The following is a 24,550-nucleotide window of genomic DNA, read 5'->3' as shown; positions in this document are numbered from 1 at the left end:
TATGTAATTTCATTTTCCCGTTGTAATCAAATTTCAGTTGTATGAAAACATTTGGAGAGGAGGGAATACAGCCATAAAACTGGAGGAGACAGCATATTGTCTGTTTCAGATAATTAACCAGTTCTGTTAATTATCTACTTATTGATATAGAATTGATCTTCTGAGAAACTACATAGATATGTTTGTTCCCAACCCTATAGAATCAAGTCTGAGTCCAGTGCAAAGGTGACTGCAGGCAGAAGCCAAAGAAAATGTTTTCAAAGGGACTTTATGAGGCATGGGGGCCTACCTAGTGCATTGTTGTTTGGGGAGAGAAAGCACAGAGCTAGGAAGTGCGGCCTTCACAACTCTGTGTGACACATCAGCCCATCCGAGTGAGAATTTTAAGAAGAGAATGAGGACACTGCACCCTTGTGGAACAATGGTGTCCCCTGAAAGAGCACCAGCAGTTGGGACACTGTTAAGGTATTTTTTTTTAATTTTTTATTTGTTGAGAACCTCAATGTCATTTGTTTATTTATTAGAGACAGGGTCTCGGTCTGTCACCCAGGCTGGAGTGCAATGGTACAATCATAGTTCACTGCAGCCTCATATTCCTGGGCTCCAGTGATCCTCTCACCTCAGCCTCCTGAATAGCTGAGATGGCAGGCGCGTGCCACCATGCCCAGCTAATTTTAAAAATATTTTTGGAGAGACGGGATCTCACTCTCTTGCCCAGGCTGGCTTCGAATTCCTGGCTTCAAGTGATCCTCTTGTGCTGGCTTTCCAAAGGACTGGGATTAAAGGCATGAGCAAGTGTGCCCAGCAATTAATATATATCAGTGGCTCTCTGTGCCAGCCATTCTTGTAGATGCTAAGGGATACAGCAGTGAACAAGAAGCAAGAGCAGAAGAAAACAATAAGGGAAATAGAGAAGTACATAAAAAACTATTTATGAACCCATCTGGGACATCCGAGGAACTCCCAGAAATAACTAGGGAGTGGAGCTCGTGGGCTGCAATTGGAGGTTGAAGCTCTACAGATGAGAATATAAACCAGTTACATTCTGATTAAAATTCTTACTGTGTCCCCATTTATATATGCACACTGACTTACACCTGCATGGATAAGGGTTGAAAGGAAATATATTGAGCGGTAACAGTGATTATTTACGGACAGTGAGATTATGAGTGATATTTTAATATAATTTCATATAAAATCTATTTCCAAATGTTCCAGAATGAATATAGTAGTCTTCCTTTATCCTCACAAGATATATTCCAAGATCCAAAGTGGATGACTGAACCAAAACCTATATATACTATGTTTTTTGCTATGTATACCTGTCTGTGATAAAGCTTAATTTATAAATTAGGCACAGTAAGAGATTGAGAGCAATAACTGATAGTAAAATAAGACAAATATAACCTTAGGCTGTAATAAAAATTATGTGAATGTGGATTTGATAACCAACATGGCTACTAATTGACTCATGAGCAAGTCGTGTCTACAGCATGGATCCAGTAGACAAAGGGATAATACATTTCCAGGGCAGAATGGTGTGAGATTTCATTATGCTGCTTAGGACTCTGGAAAACTTAAAACTTATGTATTGTTTATTTCTGAAATTGTCCATTGAATATTTTTGGACCACAGTCGACCATGGGTAATTGAAACTATGGAAAGCAAGGCTGTAAATAAGGGAAAAGTACTGCATATGTTACTTTCATAAACATAAAAATTGTTTTTGGTCTAGGAGGCAGAGGTTGTGTTACTCTGTCATTAATTTTTCCTGGATAGTATGATTTCCTAGGGAAAACTCTGACCCTGCTGTATATTTAGAAGAAATGTATTTGATGATAAACATACCAAAAAAATAGATTAAAATAAAATGTGTTTCTAAAGAACAATATAGATAGTTGAATTGACAAATTTTTCTGCTGTTGGATTGTAATTAAGTGTTCACTCTTACTGCATTCTTTTCCAGCAAAGTCAATTTTACCAGAAATGAAAAACAAGAGTATAATTATCTCTCTCTGGGAATAATTATAAAATAAGCCATGTAGTTTCTTAGAAGATCAATTCTACATCAATAAGTGGATAATTAACAGAACTCTCCAGACAATTCAAAAATTCAAATATCGTATCTTTGCCTTGGTGTCTCTAAAAAGGGATGAAATGGTTGACATCTGTAGCGTGTTCTATATCCTGTTATCATAAACATGTACTTTCGAGTTCATTTGTAAGGAATTTCTCTTGAACCATCAAGAGTTCAAAAGTTTACTGTTATCCCTTTTGTAACCATGTACTTTAATATTATACATATATTAATTGGTTGTCCTGGAGCACTATATTTCAACCTAGTGCCTGATACAGTTAGTATTTCTTAGGAAAAATAAAAGCAGGAAGAAATGTGATCTCGTTTTCTCTCTTTCAGACCTAATTATGATTTAAAAAGTAAGGTTAATTTTCCAAAAAACAACCTGATGAGACTTTATTCCAACACAAGCAACATGTGCATACGTGGGTTAAATAAATGTGTAAGATACAGAGACCTATAAGAAACTTGGAAGGGATAGGCTTAGGTAGAGATAAAAATGAAAGATTAGCTTGGGAACACCATAATGTGGAGGTTCCTGGAAGTGAGAGACTCTGAAAAGACAGCTGGATAACACTGATACCTAGCACAATGCTCCCCAATGGTCACCAAATACCGCCTGAATGATGATAATGTTAGTGGCAACTATACACCCGTATCACTGCATTGCTACTCCCAGAAAATACACTACAAATGCTGATTTGGTTTAATCAGACCTTCAGCAGAGTTAATAATCCAAGAAGATCTTCAGAAAATTGTCAAGGAGGTTTACTGTCCATAAAACATTCATGACTCCAATCCAAAAACCAGGGCAAGCTCACCAAGTTTCCAAAGGCAGAATGGCTCCATCCTACAAAAAGAGAGCCCAGGAGTTCTAGCCATGGCACTGCACATACATGGGTGGATGATTTTGTTCTGAAAGGCCAAATCTTGGGGCCTGTTTTGTACTCTTCCAGATCTGATTGATTAAGAGGTAACCTTTGAATTGAGAAAGTTCGCACTGCTTAGGTCAGGTTCACTGGGAATATTTGATGCACTAGGAGACTTTCTCTGGAGCCCGTGTTCTCTTTCAGAGACCCTGTGATAAGATCTTCTTGGAAATCTAAGAGAAGAGTTGAGAAGAACATCACCAACCACAGCCAGCCTAAAGAAAAGTATGATAGTTGGTTCTACTACACTGAAAATGTGGGAGTTTTACATTTACATTTCTACATACATTAGTCATACTAATGCATATAAAGCTGTTAAATGGTATCTGTCACATAATAAGAATGCACACATTCCAACCAAAGTTACCAAACTTTGGCTTGTGAGCCACCAGGCTTTTGGTCAAGTTTTACTGGAGCACAGTCACATCCATCCATTAACATATTGTCTATGGTAGTTTTCATGCTGTATCAACAGAGTGGAGTATTTGTGACAGAGACCATGCAGCATGCAAAGCCAAAAATATTTGCTAACTGCCCCTTCCCAGAAAATATTTGTCGGTCAATACTCCAATATTTTTCTATTCAATCTTAGCCTGCCCTGGGAGCCAAATGGAAAACATGAGGTATAGGGGGAGTGCTCCTCTCCCTGTTGGAGATAAAGCAACTTGGAATCTCAATATACTGCTAAGTCTCATCAAATGAACTGTTCTGCCTGAGTAACAACCCAACAGTCTTATTGTAAACATGCATACACTTTTATTATTACAAACGCCATGCAACTAAAGATGCAAGCCCTTCAGTAACTGTCAAATCACACAAGAGGTTGGGAATGACATTCCTGTTGAATTACAATTCACCATCTCCATGGTGCTTGCCAAGGTTTTCTCATTGTTTCCATTTATGAAACACTGCTTTTTAGTTTTACCTCTTGAAGGGGGGTGGGCAGAAAAAAAGATATGCTTTGGAGTTTTTCACCTAAAAAGAGAAGTTCAAGTAATTGGTGCATCTTTTTTTGTGTGTGCATCTTAATAGTACTTTTCTTGCTTTCAAGGGAGGGGAACAAAGTGGAAAAGCTAGTACATACATTTGGAGAGAAGAGGAATCCCCCTTTAAGCTAAAATGTGGGTGGAATAAGTATAGTTGCATACCAGAAAAAAAATTATCTATATCACCAAGCTAAATTCCAAGAATCATCTGGAAAATATGTTCTGTGACAAAATACTCTGAATGCTATTCTATATCACTCACCAGTTGGAGATATTAAGATTTACATAAAATTTCCTAGTATTTATTCCTGGGTCTTTGCAAGTCCCTTATGGAAACTTTTAGCTTTTAGGTGGGAAGGTAAATCTGCCTTAAAAAAAAGAAAAGAAAAAAGTAAGAGACTGAGGGAGATGTACTTCATGCTCAAACTCAGCTCTTCCGTTTACTAGCTATGTGTCCTTGGGCAAGTAGATCAATTTCTCTGAGCTTTGGCTTCCTCATTCATAAACTGATGACAATCGTAGTATCTACCTCATTAGGCACACATGTATGTAACGCAGTGAAGTGGTACCTGTCACAAAATAAGACTGCAAACATTCCAACCAAAGTCACCAAACATTGGTTTGTGAGCCACAGTTTTTTTTAATAAATAAAGTTTTATTGGAACACAGCCACATCCACTCATTAACATATTGTCTATGGCAGCTTTCATGCTATGTCAGCAGAGGTGAGTACTTGTGACAGAGACTATGCAGCCTGCAAAGCCAAAAATATTTCTTACCTGCCCCTTTCCAGAAAATGTTTGCCAGTCCCTGCATTAAACCATTTTTTGACTATTATGATAGCTTCCTTTTATTATTTTATGTAGAGAGAAACTTTCACAAACTGACTTTCAGAGAAGTACAACAACTTAATAAGAATGACCCAACAAGGTGAAGACAGGGCTTCTCTCCTGTTCTTCCCACTGCATATCCCCTGCTACACTTATAGAACTTTGAATGAGGGCATGTTTTTAGGAAGCATATCTAATTTAGAGGTCCCATAACACATCTGCTAGTTTTCCAACTGATTGGCATTCAATTTAAACTTAACTTACTAAAATGAAACATTCTAATTTAGGGCTATGAAGGTGATTAGAAGTTGTGTATAGTTTGGTTCTTCCCAAGAATCCTTCCCTAAAATATTCTTTTTTAAAAGAAATATTCAACCTCTATTTCAGATTCAGGGGAGTATATGTGCAGGTTTGTTACCTGGGTATGCTGCATGATATTCTTGATTTTTAAAAAATTGGCTCAGATAACCCCAATGTGCTATTTTTCTCTGGGCTTTCTTTGAAGTCCATGAGAGTAGGAAACATCCCCAGAGGGGCTGTGTCCCTGACTGGAGCCTTGATCTCTGAATGTAAGTCTAATGAAAGCCTCAGGGCCACCCAAGTTATCATTGAGTGGGTATGTTAAAAATGGAGGAGTGCAGACAAATTGGCAGTTTAAAAATTAAAGTAATCCAGAAAGATAGTTCAACTGAGAAAGGATTTTACTTCTACAGCACCTTGGCTCACTTACTGATAATCTCTAAAGAGACATTTTGCAAAGTGAATTTGATGTGTAGCTATGTTCTATTCACTTTTATCAGCAGAACTCCCTTTCTATCAAAATACAAATAATTTGAACTAAAACTTTAGAAAGGAAAAAAAATATCAACTCAAGAGAGAAAAGGCGAGTGAAGCAGGATTTCTGTGAGTTTATCTCTGAAATTGAAAAAAGACAGCATCAGAACAAATGGTGCCTCCACAGCTCTTGGCTGCCCTCTTTGCCCTTCCATTGTGTAACCCTTAGGAAACGACTTAGTTTCCTAAGAAACTTTTTAAAAATAGAATTTTGTCACCCAGATATTTAATTGGTTTATATGTAGAGATAAAATGTCTTTCTCTGATCTAAAGATGAACTTCCAAATGATACAAAAATTTATAAAAAATGAGATAATTTATGAAATTAAAAAATTACGTTTTGGGGATTGGAGTTGTTGAAAAATAGCAACAAGATTTGAGCAATGGGAGGTTTTCACTGTCAATTATTTTATCACTAACATTGTATCTAATTTAAGATAAATTTATTTTATTTCCCAAATGGTCTGGGATTGAAAGCAAGACTCAGACTTGAGGTAGAGTTTTGTAGCCAAGTTACAAGAGCCTTACAAAGTTTACCATGGGAATGCTGACACCACCTTGACACAATAACGTGACTGGCGCCAGTGTAATGTAAGCAAAATATGTAGGAAATGATTTGTTTCAGTAATAGGAGACTATAAAATTGCCACACTGAAATAAAGCACATTTTCTAATTATTTGCTGATTCTACCATAACAATTTTGCAAAACATGAGGTGATGTGAGGGAATGTAGAAATCCAGTTAGCACACACATGAGAGATATGAGCATGTCATAGCTAACTTGTCTTGCTCCCTCTCTAGAACCAACTGCAATATTTCTTCAACAAATAACTTTTGTTTTTTAAGTATAAGTTCACTAAGAGGATTTAAAAAGAGGTAAGAAAACACTGAAAACTGACCACAGAAGACAGGAAAAACAGCAGAACACCTCAATAAATATACCCAGGAATAAATATAAAATACAACTGAAAATAGCTTAAGAAAGATATTACACAGCTCCTGGCTTTCCTTCATTTTGGAAGTGAGCAGGGAAAACAGAACAAAGACGGGAAGAGAGAATGCAAGAGGTGGTCTCTTGTGGTTGCAAAGCTTCATCTTGTTTGGACAGCCATAGCTTTACCTGCATTCATGACAGGTCACATCTCAGTATTGATTCAGAGACTGTTCCCATTTTCTCATCCCTGGAAGAATCTCTCTGATCACTTCTTAACTTTTGGAAAGTAGATCAGTCCAGCTACTTCATCATCCACGGAGAAGTTAACCTGTGAGCTTCCCATATGTTCGTCTAGCTCTTTAATATCGAGCTCTTCCAGTTTCCTTAGCCCATCTCCACAGGGAGAGCTTTTCTTGGGAGGATGTGTCCATTCACGTTTCCTAACTGTCATCATCTTGATAGCTTACAACTATATAGCACTTTCCATTGTTCAAACTCTTTCAAGTATCCCACAGCATCTCTGTGCAATAGTAGCATTCTTCTCAGTTTACTGAGGCAACGGAGCCAGTATTAACAGGCTCACTATTTATACCCGTAATCCAACCTTACCCTCACTTTCAAAAAAGGATTTATTGTAACTTCACAGTTATAAGAATTAGATAAATGACTTCCCCATATAAGCAATATTTAATGGCTTTCAGACACCAAGGCTTCATTTTGACCATTTGATAGAAAATCCTTCTCCAAAAGCTTACATGTCACAAAGGACTGTTAATATAATTTAACCTTTTCTGGAAGACACGAGGTTGTAATTAGAAGCATCTGTTATTTTGTAATGACGTAAGATAGCTTGGTTTGTTTGAGTCTAGCGATCTTCCCCCTCCTCTTATCAGCCTATCTGCTGCAATTCTGCCTCTACAGCCCTGTTTCTGTTTCAAATCCTCTCGCACAAATAAGTACTGGGAATCATAAACTAGAGAATCACGTTTATTAAGAGCTGCATGTTAGATAAAGTTAAAGGGATTACATAAAAATTAGTGTTAATTAGTTTGGTTCAGAAACCTAAAAGTTATTCACTTCTCAAAGAAAGCTTTTTATAAAAACTTATTTTCCATCCAGAGCCATCGTAAGAAAAGAAAACCTGAAATTCTTGAAGTCTGAAATTCAGATAAGCTAGGTGTATGTGAACTTTAATTTCCACTTTTATTCACATCTACCCAATTTCTTACATTATCCTGTAAATTATCATCAAACAGGGTTTCAAGGCAGTCTAGAAATCTATGAGTAATAACTACTTTTTATCTATTGTTATTGGTATTGTATTGAATCAAAGAATTTTTGAACAATTAGTTCCCCAAATTACTTTGAGTGATAGTTCAAAAAGAAAAAGAAAAAATTATCATTACCAAAGTTGATAGCTGATGTAAAAATATCATTTCACACATCATTCAATTTAAAGAGAGACAGCTCCACTGGACTAAAAATCAGGAGGGCTGTTATTAATGCTAGCTAGCTTTGTGAATTTAGCTGAGTAATTTGATCTGTCTAGTCCAAAAAGTCTTTTTAAAAAAATTAAAAGACATGACTGAAAAAATTTTAAGGTCCTGCTTAACTCCCAGATAGATATTTACAAAAAAAAAAAAAAAAAAAAAAAAAAATTGAATCGCAACAACCTGTTACACGGGTGACATCTAGTGGCTTCTCAGTTTATATACATCCTGAACAATCAAGAATTCCAGTGACGTCACCACGGATTACTATTATCCCGTGCATGCAAATATTTAGAATTTTTTAACTTAGAGGAATCTAGGGGATCATGTACTTCAACCTTTTCATTTTCCACTGGTGAAAACTGAGAACCGAAGTGGTCATTTTTATCCATGCTTAAAGTTACAGAGGTAGAGTTTTCAGTATGCTTGTCATTTACATTTGTACCCTCAAAAGCCAAAAAGGAAAGAAATAATACTTTAAAAAATTTTATTCCTTTGTGCAAAATTATTTTCTGATATCAAACCTATTAGTGATAATTACACTGTTTTGTAATGTTTGTTTACTTGTTTAAGTTTTCCTGTGAGTTTCATGAAGCTGGAAACCCCAGGTCTTACTTATCTTTGTAGCTCCAGCACCCAGGCCTATGCTGACTCTACCACTGATGACACTATCTATCTATCTATCCATCCTATCTATCTATCTATCTATCAATCAATCATCTATCTATCCAATCTATCATCTATCAAATCTATCTATCTCTATCATCTATCTAATCTATTATTTATCTGTATATCATCTATCATCTATCAAACGAGAATTGATAGTACATTGTCAATATATCCTTTTTAAAATATAGTGGGGCATATGTAATTTTATAAAATGAGCACATATTGTATATGATACGTATGACCAAAAGGAAAACACATTTATTGGACTGGCTTTTCCCACCTTTCCTTTGGAAAACCACATATTTCTCTTCTGCATTATTTTGGTTGGGCTGACCCAGTCTCTTACAGTCCCAGTGAGTTCATAACCAAGGGTTGGCCAGTCCCCATTTGTCTTCCAGTAGCCACAATGACTGGCTCAGGGATGCTGAAGTCACTGGGAAAGATGGCTCCCCTTCCTCAGGATCTTGAGCTATAAAGATGTAAACACAAAATAGAATAATCAGTGACCCGTTTTTCTGGGCACATGTCAAGAGCTTTTCTAAAATTGAAGCTGACACATGAAGGGAAGCAGAGATTAGAGACTGGACTCATCATTAAAGCCTATTAATCTGGCCACGCCATTTTTTGTCTGTATAAACTTGCTTGAGTGGGTTTCTGTCTCTTGAAATCAAGTGCTGATAATATTAAAATATGTCACTCGAAGGCCATGTGTGGTGGCTCATGTTTGTAATCCCAGCACTTTGGAAGGCCAGGAGGGTGGATACTTGAGGTCAGGAGTTCGAGACCAACCTGACCAATATGATGAAACCCCATGTCTACTAAAAAAAAAAAAAAAAAAAAAAAAGGTAGCTGGGCATGGTGGCACGTGCCTGTAATCCCAGCTATTTGGAAGGCTGAGGCAGGAGAATCGCGTGAACCTGTGATGTGAAGGTTGCAGTGAGCTGAGATTATGCCACCGCACTCCAGCCTGGGTGACAGAGAAAAACTCTTGTCTCAATAAAATATTAATTAAAATATATGACTCAGAAAAGCAATTTTTTAGGACAAGTCTTTAGTTCCCAACTGTTTCCATGCAAACAAGGCAGTTTTATCAACTCAGCTTGAGAATAGAAAATCATATCCTAGATTATGAGATAGCAATGATCTCTTCCTCCTTCTCTGAATGCTTATATTACAGCATCTGATTCAGTTATTGAAAATGTATTGCAAATTTTTGTTTCAATCCTTTTTTATCTTTTATTGTAGGCTCAGGGGTACATGTGCAGGTTTGTTATATAGGCAAACTGTGTGTTTTGGGGGTTTGGTATACAGATAATTTTGTCATGTGGGTAATAAGCATAGTAGTCACATGGGTAATAAGCATAGTACCTGACAGTTACTTTTCTGATCCTCTCCCTCCACTTACCCTCTACCCCCAAATAGGCCCCAGTGTCTGTTGGTCCTCTCCTGGTGGATCCATGTGTTATCATTGTTTAAGCCCCATTTTTAAGGGAGAACATGAGTATTTAGTTTTCTGTTCCTCATTAGTTTGCTTAGGACAATGGCCTCCAGCTTCAACCATGTTGTCATAAAAGACACGATCTCATTCTTTTTTTGTGGCTTCATAGTATTCCATGGTGTGTAAGTATCATATTTTCTTTACCTATTCTACTGTTGATGGCCATTTAGGTTGATTCTGTCTTTGCTGTTGTGAATAGTGCTTCAATGAGGATACCATGCATGTGTCTTTATGGCAGAATGATTTATATTCTTTGGGTATATATCCAATAATATAATTCCTGGGTCAAATGATAATTCTGTTTTGTTGTTGTTGTTGTTGTTGTTGATTGTTTATTTTTTATAGAGACAGGGTTTCTTCGTGTTGGTCAGGTTGATCTCGAACTCCTGACCTCAGATGATCCGCCCACCTCAGTCCCCCAAAATGCTGGGATTACAGGCATGAGCCACCATGCCCGGCTGATAATTCTGTTTTAAGAGCTTTGAGAAATCACCACACTGTTTTTCACAATGGCTGAATTAATTCACATTCCCACCAGCAGTGTATAAGCATTCCCTTTTATCCACAACCTTGCCAGCATCTGTTATTTTTTTACTTTTTAATATTAGCCATTCTGACTGGTGTGAGATGATGTCTCATTGTGGTTTTGATTTACATTCCTCTAATTATTAGTGATGTTGAACATTGTTTCATATGCTTGTTGGTTGCATGTATCTCTTCTTGGAAAAGTGTCTGTTTGTGTCCTTTGCCCACTTTTTAATGGGATTGTTGGCTTTTTGCTTGCAAATTTGTTTAAGTTCCTTATTGATTCTGGACATTAAAACTTTGTCAGATGCATAGCTTACAAATATTTTCTCCAATTCTATAAGTTGTCTGTTTACTCTGTTGATGGTTTATTTTGCTGTGCAGAATCCCTTTAGTTTAATTAGATTTGTCAATTATTTTTTGTTTTTGTTGCAATTGTTTTTGGCATCTTTGTCATGAAATCTGTGACAAGTCCTATGTCCACAATAGTATTTCCCAAGTTATCTTCCATGGATTTTATACTTTTACCTTGAGTTGATTTTTATATGTGTTGTAAGACAGGAACCCAGTCTCAATCTTCAGCATATGGCTAGCCAGCTATCCCAGCATAATTTATTTGAATGGGGAGTCCTTTTCCCGTTGCTTGTTTCTGTCAGCTTTGTCAAAAATCAGATGATTATAGGTGTGTGGCATTATTTCTCCTCTCTCTATTCTGTTCCATTGGTCTATGTGTCTGTTTTTGTATAAGTACCATGCTGTTTTGGTTACTGTAGCCTTGTAGTATAGTTCATGCCTTGTAATTGGAGAATTAAGCCTGTTTACATTGAAGGTTAATATTTGTATGTGTGGATGTGATCCTGTCATCATGTCATTAGCTGGTTATTATGTATACTATAAACGTTGCTATATGGTATCACTGGTTGTATACGTAAGTGTGTTTTTGTAGTGGCTGGTAGTGGTCTTTTCTTTCCATATTTAGTGCTCCTTTCAGGACCTTTTGTAGGGCAGGTCTGGTAGTAATGAATTCCCTTAGCATTTGCTTGTCTAAAAAAAAATCTTATTTCTCCTTCACATATAAAGCTTAGGTTGGTGGGATATGAAATTGTTGACTAGAAATTTTTTTCTTTAAGAATGCTGAATGTAGGCCCCCAATCTTTTCTGGCTTGTAGAATCTCTGCTGAAAGGTCAACTGTTAGCCTGGTTGTTCCCTTTGTAGGGTAACCTGCCCTTATCTCTAACTGCCTTTAACATTTTTCCTTTCATTTTGACCTTGAAGAAACTGATAATTGTGTGTCTTAGAATGATCTTCTTGGGTAATATCTCACAAGGGTTCTCTGTATTTCCCAGATTTGCATGTTGGCCTCTCTAGCAAGGTTGGGGAAGATTTCATGAGCAATATCCTAGAATATATTTTCCAAGTTGCATGGTTTCTTTCCCTCTTCCTCAGGCACACCAATGAGTCATATAACGGGTTTCTCTCCATAGTCACACATTTCTTGCAGGTTTTATTCATTCTCCTTTATGGGTTTTTCTTTATTTTTGTCTGACAGTTATTTCAGAGAACCAATCTTCCAGCTCTGAGATTCTTTCCTCATCTTGGTCTATTCTGTTGTTAACACTTGCAATTGCATTATACAATTCTTGTAGTGTGTTTTTCAGCTCTATCAGGTCAGCTTGGTTCTTTTGTGTAATGGCTATTTTGTCTAACAGTTTCTGTATTGTTTTATTGTGATTCTTAGCTTCCTTGGATTGGGTTTCAACGTTCTCCTGAATCTCAATGATCTTTATTCCCATGTATATTCTGAATTCTATTTCTATTTCAGCCATTTCAGCTTGGTTAAGAACGCTTACTAGGGAACTAGTGTGATCACTAGGAAGAAAGAAGCCACTCTGGCCTTTTGAGTTCCCAGAGTTCTCATGCTGGCTCTTTCTGTGTTGGCTGATGTCTTTGAAGTTGCCGTCCTTTGGTGGTTTGTTTGTTGCTGTTGTTGTTCTTTGATGCCCTTGGAAATGTTATGTATGATATAAGGTGGGTTCAATTGGCTGGATTCAATTCTTGTTCACTACTGGATCTTGAAGAAGCCTCCTCTGATGACTATTTCCATATCCACATTTCTTTTGTTGAGTGTTCTGGTCCACTGGGCTCCCTTTGGTAGGGGCTGCAGTTGGTAGACAAGCTATATCCTTGCCAGATTGGCCCTAATCTGCTGTCTGTGTGCTTCCTGAAAAAACATGGGTTGTGCCTGTCTGCAGAGTTCAGGCAGAAGTGGGACCTATGAGTTGGAAACTCTAGTGGGTGTGGCCTGTCTGGCTGTGGGAGGGGAGAATGGATGGAGTTGCCTACCCTGCTGTAGGGTGTTTTCAGGGCAACAAGAGGCTGAACTCTTTGGCAAATTCAGGCAGAAGTAGAACCACTGGGCCAAAAGCTCTAGCAGGCATTGCTCACCTGGCTACTAGTGGTGGGGGGGGGGGTGGCAGGGGGTGGGTGAGAGTTATCTCCAGATGCTTCCTAGAACAACAAGAGGCTGCACCCACTAGCTGAGTTTCCACAGAAGCAGGATCACTGGGTCGAAAGCTCTAGCAGGTTGCCCACCTGGCTATCCGTAGCAGAAATGTGTGGGATCATGCCCCCTACTGTCTGGGTGTTTCCCAGGACAACAAGAGACTGAGCTCTCCAGCTGAGTTCACACAGAAGCGGGACGACCGAGCTAGAAGCTCTTGCAAGTGTTGCACACCTGGCTAGCACCTGGGTGGTGAGGGTGGGTGGAGTGGCTGGCCGAGTTTAGGGGGAAGCAAGACTGCTGGACTGGAAGCTTGGAGCCACATCCAGCAAGAGGGAGTAGAGCAATCTTACTTCTCCCAGGCACCACAACAGTGGACTCTATTGGGGCTGATGTGTTGGTGCTAGTCTGCTTCATAGCCCAAGGCTTGTAGAGGTCCCCTGAAATTCAAGAGTTGCTCCCACATCTGGGTGGCTCTCTACCTCACTCTAGAAGTACATTGCAGGGAAGGGGTTATGCGAAGGCCAAGGGGATTGTCCTATTCCCAGTCTTGCACAGATCCCTGTGGAGAGCATGAATCCACCGGGGGGCTCTCTCTCACCATTTGCCATGCTGGAGAGGTTCTCCTGACTCCTTCTTGAGCCCACATAGGATGATGCCCACTTTTGCTCCTCTCTGCCCCCATGTTCTGCTGCCTTGATGGATCCAAACATGGTTTCTCAGATGACTGACCTGCAGGGTCACTGTTCATTAGCCTTTTTATTTCCTTTTCCTGAGAATGGCACTTATGAGCTCCTTCTAATCCAGCATTTTGGCTTCCCCCTCTGTATTGCTGATCTTTATGTTGAGATATTTTATTTCTTCAAGCATAATGTAAACTCTCTAAAGGCACCAATCACAGAACAGCCTACAACAAAGTAGGTATTAGTAGATATATTCTTGAGGAATATAAGGTCTAACTTGTGTATACTATTCAGATTATACATTACATTTGGAGAAAATATTTTATGAGAGTTACTTTCTTTGCTTTTGTTGCAATTGCTTTTAATGTTTTTGTCATGAAATCTTTGTCTGTGCCTATGTTCTCAATGGTAATGCCTAGATTTTCTTCTAGGGTTTTTATAGTTTTGGGTTTTACATTTAAGTCTTTAATCCATCTCGAGCTAATTGTATTATAAGGTGTAAGGAAGGGGTCCAGTTTCAGTTTTCTGCATATGGCTAGCCAGTTTTCCCAGCACCATTTATTAAACAGAGAATTCTTTCCCCATTGCTTTTCTCAGGGTTGTCTAAGATCAGATGGTTGTAGGTGTGTGGTCTTATTTCTGAGATCTCTGTTCTGTTCCATTGGTCTATGTGTCTGTTTTTGTACCATGCCATGCTGCTTTCGTTATTGTAGCCTTGCAGTATAGTTTGAAGTTGGGTAGCATGATGCTTCTGGCTTGTTCTTTTTGCTTAGGATTAAGGAATTTAAACAAATTTACAATTTAAAAAAAAACTTCACTAAAAAGTGGGCAAAGGACATGAACAGACACTTCTCGAAAGAAGACATTTATGTGGCCAACAAGCATATGAAAAAAATCTCCACATCCCTGACCATTAGAGAAATGAAAACAAAACCACAGTGAAATACCATCTCACACTAGTCAGAATGGCAATTATTAAAAAGTCAAGAAACAACAGTTGCTGACAAGGCTGTGGAGAAATAGCAATTCTTTTACATGTTGGTTGGAATGTAAATTAGTTCAACCATTGTGGAAGACAGTGTGATGATTCCTCAAAGACTTAGAACCAGAAATACCATTTGACCCACAGATCCTTTTACTGGGTATATACCCAAAGGAATATACATCATTCCATTATGAAGATATATGTATGCATATGTTCATTGCAGCACTATTCACAATAGCAAAGACATTGAATCAACCCAAATGCTCATCAATGATAGACTGGATAAAGTAAATATGGTACATATACACCATGGAATACTATGCAGCCATAAAAAGGAATGAGATCATGTCCTCTTCAGGGACATGGATGAAGCTAGTAGCCTTTATCCTTAGCAAACTAATGCAGGGACAGAAAACCAAACACCACATGTTCTCACTTATAAATGTGAGTCAAACAATGAGAACACATGTACACAGGGAGGGGAACAACTCACATTGGGGTCTGTCAGGGGGTAGGGGGGAGAGCATCAAGATAAATAGCTAATGCCTGTGGGGCTGAATACTTAAGTGATGGGTTGATAGGTGGAGCAAACCGCTATGGCACATGTTTACCTATGTAAAAAACCTGTACTCCTGCACATGTATCCCAGAACTTAAAATTAAATTAAATTAAAAAGATAGAGAATCATGTAATTTGCAGAATTACCCTGAGTAGTTGGTGTCATATGGCAGTACTAATTTTCCACCAAAACATATTCTTCCCCTCAATAACAGAAATTAAGTGAAGTACATGACTCTGTAGCTAGAGACCAGATTCCCCAGCCTCCCTAGAAGCTATGCAACTTAGTTTGGACCACTGAGATATGAGTCAAAGTAACTATGTGCCACTTCTGGGTCTGGACCTTAAAACACTTGGAATAAGCAATTCCACTCTTTTTTTGCAAATTGAAATGTGGAAGTGCCAGCAATCTAAGTACAACCATGCATATGAGAACCCTCTAGAGAAAGGGTTAAGAAACTATTATCCATAGACCAGCCACTTGGTTTTGTACATAAAGTTTTATTGAAGCACAGCTATATCCATTTGTCTGCAAAGTATATGTAGCTGCTTTTGCACCACAGTGACAGAGAACTTGAGTAATTGCAACAAAGACCATGCCGGGCTGCAATCCTTAAATACTTGCTATCTGGTGTTTTTGGAAAAAGTTTGCCAATCACTGAACTAGAGCAAAAAGATAGAAGGAACTTGAGTCCCTACATGGTTGTAACAGAAAAATAAGTAAACATCTATTTTACTGTCATTATATTTTGGAGCCACTCTTCTACCTCAGTTTAGCATGTACTGTAACTATTACATCTTATGAACTGGATTTCTGTTTATCTTATATCTAATTGTTAGAAATAGGGGCTCATTATGGCTAGGGGCAAGCATGAATGTGGCACCATGGTCTTGTTGGATCCAAGTAGGTTATACCAGCAGAGGACTCCAATTTTATTAAGCTTCCAAGCTGCGTCTCATTGAAAAATTCAGCTGACTATAAATATCCTTGAACTAGCATAGTGTCTCAAATTGAAATCTTGGTATCAACTTTCCCAAACTCAGTTCTTGAGAGATAATTTTAAATAGTCCAACAAGTCAATGGGAAGATACGATGATTAATTTACATGTCAACTTGACTGGACCATGGGTGCCCAGATATCTGGTTAAACATTATTCTGGTTGTATCTGTGAGGGTTTCTGGATGAGATAAACATTTGAGTGGGCGGACTGAGTAGAGTGCCTTCCTTAATGCACGTGGGCCTCATCCAATAATTAAAGACCTTTTGAGTAGAACAAAAAGGCTGAGTAATAGGGAACTCTTCCTGCCTGACTGCTTGAGCTGGAACACTGTGCCTTCAAACATGACTGAAAAAAATGGGCTCTTCTTGGATCTTGAGCCTGCTGCCTTTTGGAATGGAACTTATACCATGGGCTCTCCTGAGTCTCCAGTTTTCCAACTGTAGATCTTGAGACTTCTCAGCCTCTATAATCATGTGAGCCAATTCCTTCTAAGAAATCTCTTTCTCTCTGTCTCTCTCTCCTTCATTCTTTCTCTCTCTTCAGATAGATAGGTAGGTAGGTACGTAGGTAGATAAATGGCAGATAGGTAGATATAGATAATAAATAGATGAGTTTGTTTCTCTGAAGAACTTTGGCTAATATTCAGAATATTTTATATGTATACATAAATCAGTCACATTGCTATATGAAACAGGACTTGAAAAAATATGTTTTTATTCATAATCATGTGTCACCATAATTGAATCACTGGGGGAAAGTACTCAGAAACAACATGGATATGTACAGATTTGTTTGGAGGAAAAAATAACTGACCATACAACTCAGAGAACCAGGTGATTCTTTACCAGCAAGCACTCAAGTTCTGTATTTATTTAGTAAACATGAATTCCATTTATTTAGTAAAAATAAATTCACAGCCTCTCCTGGAAAGTGTTTTTTATAGAAGGAGGTGGATGGAAAAAAGTGTGAGGTGCTCAAGTACCTTCAGGGAATGGCACAGATACTCTGCAAAGAAATGAGAAGGGAGGGACACCAAAGACAAATGCACAATTCTACAAATGTACGACTTAACTTTGGAGGAAAGCATGCCCTTTGGAGATGAGGTTCAGGACCTCCTAAAAGCTATCCAGAATGTATTCCTCATATGCTAGGCATTTCAAAGCTATTTAAAATCTGGCTTAGTCTATTTTGTATTGCTATAACAAAATACCACAGCTAGGAAATGTATAAAGAGAATGAATTTATTTCTTAAATTCTGGAGGCTTGGAAGTCCAAGGTCAAGGGGCCTATTCCCAGTGAAGGCTTTCTTGCTGCATCATCCTATGATGGAAAGTGAAAGGGGAAGAGAGCTCCCAGAGCAAAGGAGCGGGAGGAGGTCGAACTCACTTTTAAAACATGCCTGCTCTCATAATAACTAACCCACTCCCAAGATAACGGCATTACTTCATTCATGATGGCAGAGCTGTCATGACCTAATCACCTCTTACTAGGCTTCACGTCCCAACAGTTGCATTGGGGATTCAGTTTTCAACACATGAATTTTAGAGGACACAGCTAAATCATAGCAAAAGCTCTCAGCAAAGAAGAGATATAACAAAATGAAAATTAATTTAGGAATATTATTCAGAATTGTTCCAAACAAATCTAGAGTAAACCAGAGAGGGTAATTGGCCAGAGCATTCATTTCCCCAAACATAATTAACTTTTATAGCCCGTTAGAATTTGCAAAGTACTTTGTATACATAGACTTTCATATTATCCTCCCAACAAGTTCTGGAATCAAGTTTATTATTTTTGTCACCATTTTATAGCTGAGGAACATGATTATATCACACAGGGTTCCGACAGAGTACAGAGGTCACACTCAAGTTAGAGCAATTTAAAGAGGGTTTATTTACAAGAGATGGGAAGTACAGGGAACCAGGACCCTAACCACTTCTAGGCTAGGCAGGGTGAGGGCAGCCAGTGTTTGCTGGAACCTAAAAGGGAAGTGCTGTATAGAGATTGCTATGAGATCAGCAGTGACTTTTAGTTGTGAAACATAAACAGCCCAAGGCAAACTCCTCCCAAGGAGGAGCCAGGTTAATACGTGTCCCGATTTTGTTTTCTTCCCTCCCAACTCCTGTTGAGGGTCTCATTGGCTGGAAGCAACTGGAAGCCAGTGGCCCAGGAGTCCACTGGTACAGGCTGCACCCTTTCCCCTTCAACATCCTGTATAGCTTTTCATCCAAATGAAAAGTGTGTGCTTCCAACACAAGGGACACATGAAGTCCCTTCAGATTCTGCATCATCATGAAGTGATCTTGATTCAATCATATTCCCTCACAAGAAATAAAATGTTAGCCACCCCTAGTATTCTTTATATATGATATACATAAGGAAAAGTTGGGGGAGTGGGTAAAAAAAGTGACAAGAAACATGACTTCTACAGGCCATACATCTTTCTGGTCATGAGAGCTAATTTAGCAATCACAGCACTAGCACCAGCTCCATGGATGTACAACCTGGGCAGTCACATAGGGCTCAACACTAAGAAGTGCTCTGCACTTGGTTGCTGCTCTGCTGTGCCTATTATATTGAAATTATCAAGAAGTCCCCCATTTTTATTTTGCATTGGGCTCTGAAAATTATGTAGCTAATATTGCATAACTCTGTTCTCCTAGAACCTATTCAAGTTACCCTTAGCCTTTGTCAGGACCTGGCTATACTGGATTCTTTACCTAGAAGGATAGCCCAAATCTTCCTTCTTTCCTTGTCTTTGCTGGGTTCCCAGAGTTTTCTGACAGCAGAACATTAGACAAGGAAGTACTAAAAAAATGTCTTAGTGAATCTCCTAGGTTCTTGACAAAATTCTCCTTTATGTAGTAGAAACCAATTTGTCCACTTGTAATCAGGATCAATCACTCTGTCCAGAAAAACAACCCCCAATTCTGCCTGTGAGTGCAGGAGCATGTGAAGCCCCACATAAGAGTGTACTGTTAGGCCAATTCATCAGAACCATCACTGTGCTCCCAGATAGAAGCATGCTTCCCTTACGGACTAGTTTCTTCCAAATAATCCAGCCAAAGGTTATAGAAATCAGAAGCAAAAATTATTCAAATGAGTAATTAAGGATTGACAATGAAGAAGGTTATTTTGTCCCTGAACCCACGGAGATAGTTATGTACAAACCTATTATTTGTAACATTATTTTTATCATATCACATAATTTTGCTTGACTTGTCAAGGCAGAGCTATTGACAGCTGCTTTCCTAAAAAGTATGGAGGAGACCAGTGCTGTGGCTTACATCTGTAATCCCAGAGTGAGAGGCCAAGGTGGGAGGATCATTTGAGGCCAGGAGTTTGAGACTAGCTGGGCAACAAAGCAAGACCCTGTCTCTACAAATAATAAAAATAATAATAAAATAATTTTAAAAAATTTAAAGTATGTAGGGTAGTGGGTGATACGGTTTGGCTGTGTCCCCACCCAAAATCTCATCTTGAACTGTAATACCCATAATCCCCATGTGGTCAAAGGTGGGACCAGGTGGGGGTATTTTGATCATGGGGCAGTTTCCCTCATGCTATTCTCGTGATAATTAGTGAGTCTCACGAGATCTGATGGTTTTATAAGCATCTGGCATTTTCCTTGCTGGCATTCATTCTCTCTCCTGCTGCTCTGTGAAGAGGTACCTTCTGCTATGATTGTAAGTTTCCTGATGCTTCCCCAGCCATGCAGAACTGTGAGTCAATTCAACCTCTTTCCTTTATAAATTAACCAGTCTCAGGTATTTCTTCATAGCAGTGTGAGAACGGACTAATACAATGGGAAGAAATTATAACACTGGAAGTAAGCCAGTAGTTTTATTGTTGGCAAATACACAAAAGTTGCATAACAGTGTTTTGTGCTTTAGGTCTAAGATCTGTTGGAAACTCCCATCTTTGTTTAGTTCTAAATACACACATAGTGAAAGAACATCTTCCTAACACCAGAGGGCACTGTGCCACCGGGATAGACCTCCGGGAGGTTCCCACACTAGCAACTCATTACAGCTTCCTCTGTTCCTGCACCAGTCAACCTGTTAGAAATGCCTCCAGCTTTTTCTTTTTGCCATCCTTAAATGAGGACTGGTTTTAAAGTTGAAAGAGAACAAAGGGGTTAAGAGAAGCTGCTAGAAACTATGTTATATGGCAGTTCAAAATAATTGTTAGCCTATAATTTTCTGCATCTAGCAAATTCAGTAATCTTGATCTCTCTGGTTTTCATTATACTTATTTAAAATTAAGACACAATTCAGGCAAATATGTCTAATGGGCATAATTAAATTGTTTCACATTAGAAAGTAAGATTAGATACCGCTGATTCTCATTCTAATTTAAATGTGGGAAGTTAGTTTGGTCTATTAAAGCCTATTGAAATTGTATATAACTCCTGGAACATCAAGCAGTACTAATAATCTACTCTCATCATAAACTTTCTTCTAGATCTAGTCAAGGGGTTTTGACTTCTTTTATAATACAAACTAAGAGCTAATTTTCCAAATCTTGCTTGAAAAATTAAGCAAGTTTTGTCTCAACACTCCACATTTATCGAACATGTGCTGGGTTTACATCTTCCAGGTGCTGGCAAAAATACAGTGTTATTTTGTGACGCTTTCAATCAAGTAGATAAAAACATATAAAAAGCTGTAAACTTGCAAGGTAGGAGGGTAGCTTAAGCTCAGGAGTTCGAGAACAGTCTGAGTGACATAGACCTCATGCCTATTAAAAATTAAAAAATATATATATCAGCCAAGCATGGCGGTTTGCACCTATAATCTCAGCTATTTAGGAGGCTGAAGCGAGGGGATCACTTAAGCCTGGGAGATCAAGGCTGCAGTGAGCTATGATCACACCACCGCACTCCAGCCAGGGCAACAGAGAAAGACTGGTGGGGGAACGAGATGAAGCTAAAAACTTCGACAACCAGGAGCGTATTTTTATTCTAAGAGCAAGGAAAAGCCACCAAAGATTTTTCAGCAGATTGCCGTGATCGTATCTGTATTTGAAGACTACACCGGTGCTGTATGAAAAAACAGATGCAGAAAGCAGAACTAGGAAGCTATTGTTCCTGGAAAAGATGACCCTGAAGGCGGAGAGTTGTAGAAAACAGAACCGATGTTTAAAAAGAAAAATCCACAAAACGTGTTGTTGGAGCACATACCTGAAAATGTGCCCACTGCGCTTCTGACTTCAAATAACTAATTGTTTTAAATTGCGTACTAACATAAATTTAAAAGGCCCAGTCGATTCCAAACACTGACACCTAGGCGGGAGAATCCATGTTTATTGCCTTGGGTGAGCTTTATTGTATTTTTGCGGGCGCTATGGAAATTCTCTTCCAGGCAGTACACATCAGGGGCGGCTCGTAGTGAAGAATGTTCAAGGAAGGGTTTGTCCCAAATCATCAGGACTCGGGGCTTGAGGAGCCTAGACTGCCATGAGGAAGGCTAAATTCATCACTACAGATAGGGAGCCCGAGGCCTGGGGAGTGCTCAGAAGTTGGCAGTCGAGCTAGGTCAGGAAGCGCCGACGCCTCGGGAAAACTTGAACTCCACGGTGGATTCGTCCCAGGGCTGGAGATGGTAACCCGCTCGCCGAAAACTTTCCGGAAGTTTAGACAAAGACCATCGTATTATCTACGGTGGCCGGGAAGGTCCATGATTGTGAGACATGAAGGCAGAAGAGAGAGAGAGAAAAGCGCACGCGCATTGCGGACTTGACCCTGGAAAGCGTCCAGACCTAGGTCGCAAAGACTACGCGTATAGCTACTGCAGTTGTCCCTCCTCATCCACCGCGCCCTGATTTCCTAGAAGGGCTGTCACTCAACAAGCTTTTCCATTGGCTTAGAGGAGGGAGGGCCCGCCTTCCCCTGTTGTCCATTGGCTGCCCGTTACGCCGCAGGTTGGGGGCGGAGTTAGGGCGCCTTCCGATTGCATCAGCTGGTCCAGTGGAAGCCAAGTGGCGCAAGCGCAGCGTTCCCGGGCGCTCTGGCCCGTCTCCTACCTGCTTCTTTGCTCCTCTCCTCTAGACTATAGCTTTTGGGTTCTCTCATCGCTTCGTGGTTCACCAATGTTTGAGGAGCAGCCTAGCAGTTCTTCAGGGAAGATGGGAAGCGAGGAGAAGTCGGTGAGCAGACCTGGTGGGGCCCACAGACCGACCTGGGACTCTCGTGGGTGCAGACGCTACGCTCAGCGTAGGGCCAAGAAGCAGGAAGCGGCCCGGACCGCGTGGGGCGGAGGAGGTGGGGAATGGTGGAACGCCTGGAAAGTCAGAGACCCCTTTGGGAACCGTTCATTCATAAATAGGGGTGGGGTCTTGCAGTTCAGCTCTGGGTCCATTCTCTTTACAGATGATGTAACAGACATCTAGTTAGACGCGGAGACAGAATCAGAATCTTAGGCTTGGGGCTTCCAAAGTTGCGCTTAGGGCGTATTGTAAGAGGGAAACGCATAGCAGAGCTTTATTTAATCAATCTCCTAAGATTCTGCAGGGGTAAAGAGCTCTAGTTTAAGGAAAGGAAAACCGTGTCCATGAGATCTGACCCAACTTGTCCAAGTTTGGGTGGTTAAGTATACATTCTGCCCAGCACTGAGCTGGACGATGCAGGTGGGAAGATGAATAGGACCCAGTTACCAGACTTTGAGGGCCTCACAGCCTGGTGTGTAAGAGACAGGAAAACAGCCCCAGTGCTTTGTTTTGTGATCAACCGTGTGGGACTACAGAAGAGGGAGCTTAAGAGGGCTCTTTCGAGTTGAGTGATTTCACCAGGTAAAACAGGCAGGACGGGGCTTCCCACGTAAAGGTAGGGAAGGCGGTGAAAAGGGGCACGCAGGTGAATTGTCTTTGGGGTTGTTTGCAAGAGACATATATGCCTCAATGGGAAGGTACGACAATCAGAAGGATCTTAGGCAACAAGGATGTTTGATATTTGTATTCTATACATGAAGGATCTTAAGCGGGAAGACTGTATTTGTAAAAATCATGCTGGCATTGGGGTAGAAGCTGAGGCCACATCCAGAAAGCTGTTGTAATAGTCCAGGTGAGAAGTGGTGACATTATCAGATAAGGGAGCCCCTGTCCCAGCTCTATGACAGGACAAGTCACTTAGAAGCCCAAGTTTTTTCTTGGTTGTCCACTTGGGAGTGAATGGAGAAACTGCATATGGGCACATTCTAAAATATGTAAGTTTAATTCTAGATGATAAATAGTATCATTATACACAGATTTTACATACGTAATACATACACTATACATACATTTAGATTTTTTTCACATAAAAATTGTATTTTTACTGTTTTGTAACTTTTTTTTTTTTTTTTTTTTTTTTTACTTAATAGGATGTGGTCTATAACTTTCCGAATCCATATTCTCCCCTGCTAGTCTTAATTGGAAGTGATATATATGGTTAACAAATATGTAATTGAGTTTGGCACTGTGTTAATGCATTCCATGAGTTAAGTCATTCAGTCGTCTTCATAAGGCTATGAACTGGATTCTGTTATTATCTCCATTATACAGATGAGAAAGCAGGCACTGGAATAGTAACTTGCTCAAACCCAGTATCCCCCCACTTTTTTCCCTGTTTTTTTCTTCCTCAAACTCAGCATCTTATTGCCAATAATCATAACCTCTGTGTTGTTCTGAGTGAGTCAGGGAAACATCATTCCAGAAAAAGGTAATTCTGTAGCTTCTCTTCACAATCCAGTTCTGTTTCTCAACTTTTGGGTTGAAATTTTACATTACTTTTATGTAGATGTACGTAACACATATACTCAGAAAAATAGGGAACAGTTGCCCATTCTCTTCCCAGAGATGTAGAAAAGAGGTAATAGGCCTCAGGATTCCAGAGAGACCTGTTGTAATGTCTCAGCAAATGGACAAGTTACTTCTTTGAGCCAATGCTCTCGTTTGTAAAATGGAACACTATTAGAACCAGAAAACGTTTGTGGTGATTGTCTCTCCCACTACCCCTGGTCATTTGGCCAAGTGGTCAAAATAAAAAATAATCTTATCAGAAATATAAAACT

At 39.4% G+C, this 24,550-nt stretch overlaps 1 protein-coding gene across 2 annotated transcripts in view; it reads left to right on the top strand.

Annotated features, from left to right (window-relative positions):
* Positions 1-232: 232 nt before the first annotated feature.
* The window catches only part of TARS1 (threonyl-tRNA synthetase 1), a 48,630-nt gene continuing 24,312 nt past the window's right edge, over positions 233-24,550 (top strand). Inside the window, exon 1 of one of the 2 annotated variants that reach the window (XM_032279009.1) lies at positions 233-465. Coding sequence is in view for 1 of the 2 variants with exons in the window: in XM_032279008.1 (XP_032134899.1) it covers positions 22,593-22,649 (57 nt within the window). In the remaining variant the exon portion in view is untranslated. Of the gene's footprint in view, positions 466-22,270; positions 22,650-24,550 lie in introns of those variants that run through there. The other variant, XM_032279008.1, reaches the window with a different exon arrangement.

Source organism: Sapajus apella, unplaced genomic scaffold (genome assembly GCF_009761245.1).
Source record: "Sapajus apella isolate SASKATOON/1434 unplaced genomic scaffold, GSC_monkey_1.0 scaffold11, whole genome shotgun sequence".
In the NCBI taxonomy this organism is placed as follows: domain Eukaryota; kingdom Metazoa; phylum Chordata; class Mammalia; order Primates; family Cebidae; genus Sapajus; species Sapajus apella.
This window is presented reverse-complemented; position numbering and strand designations above follow the sequence as displayed.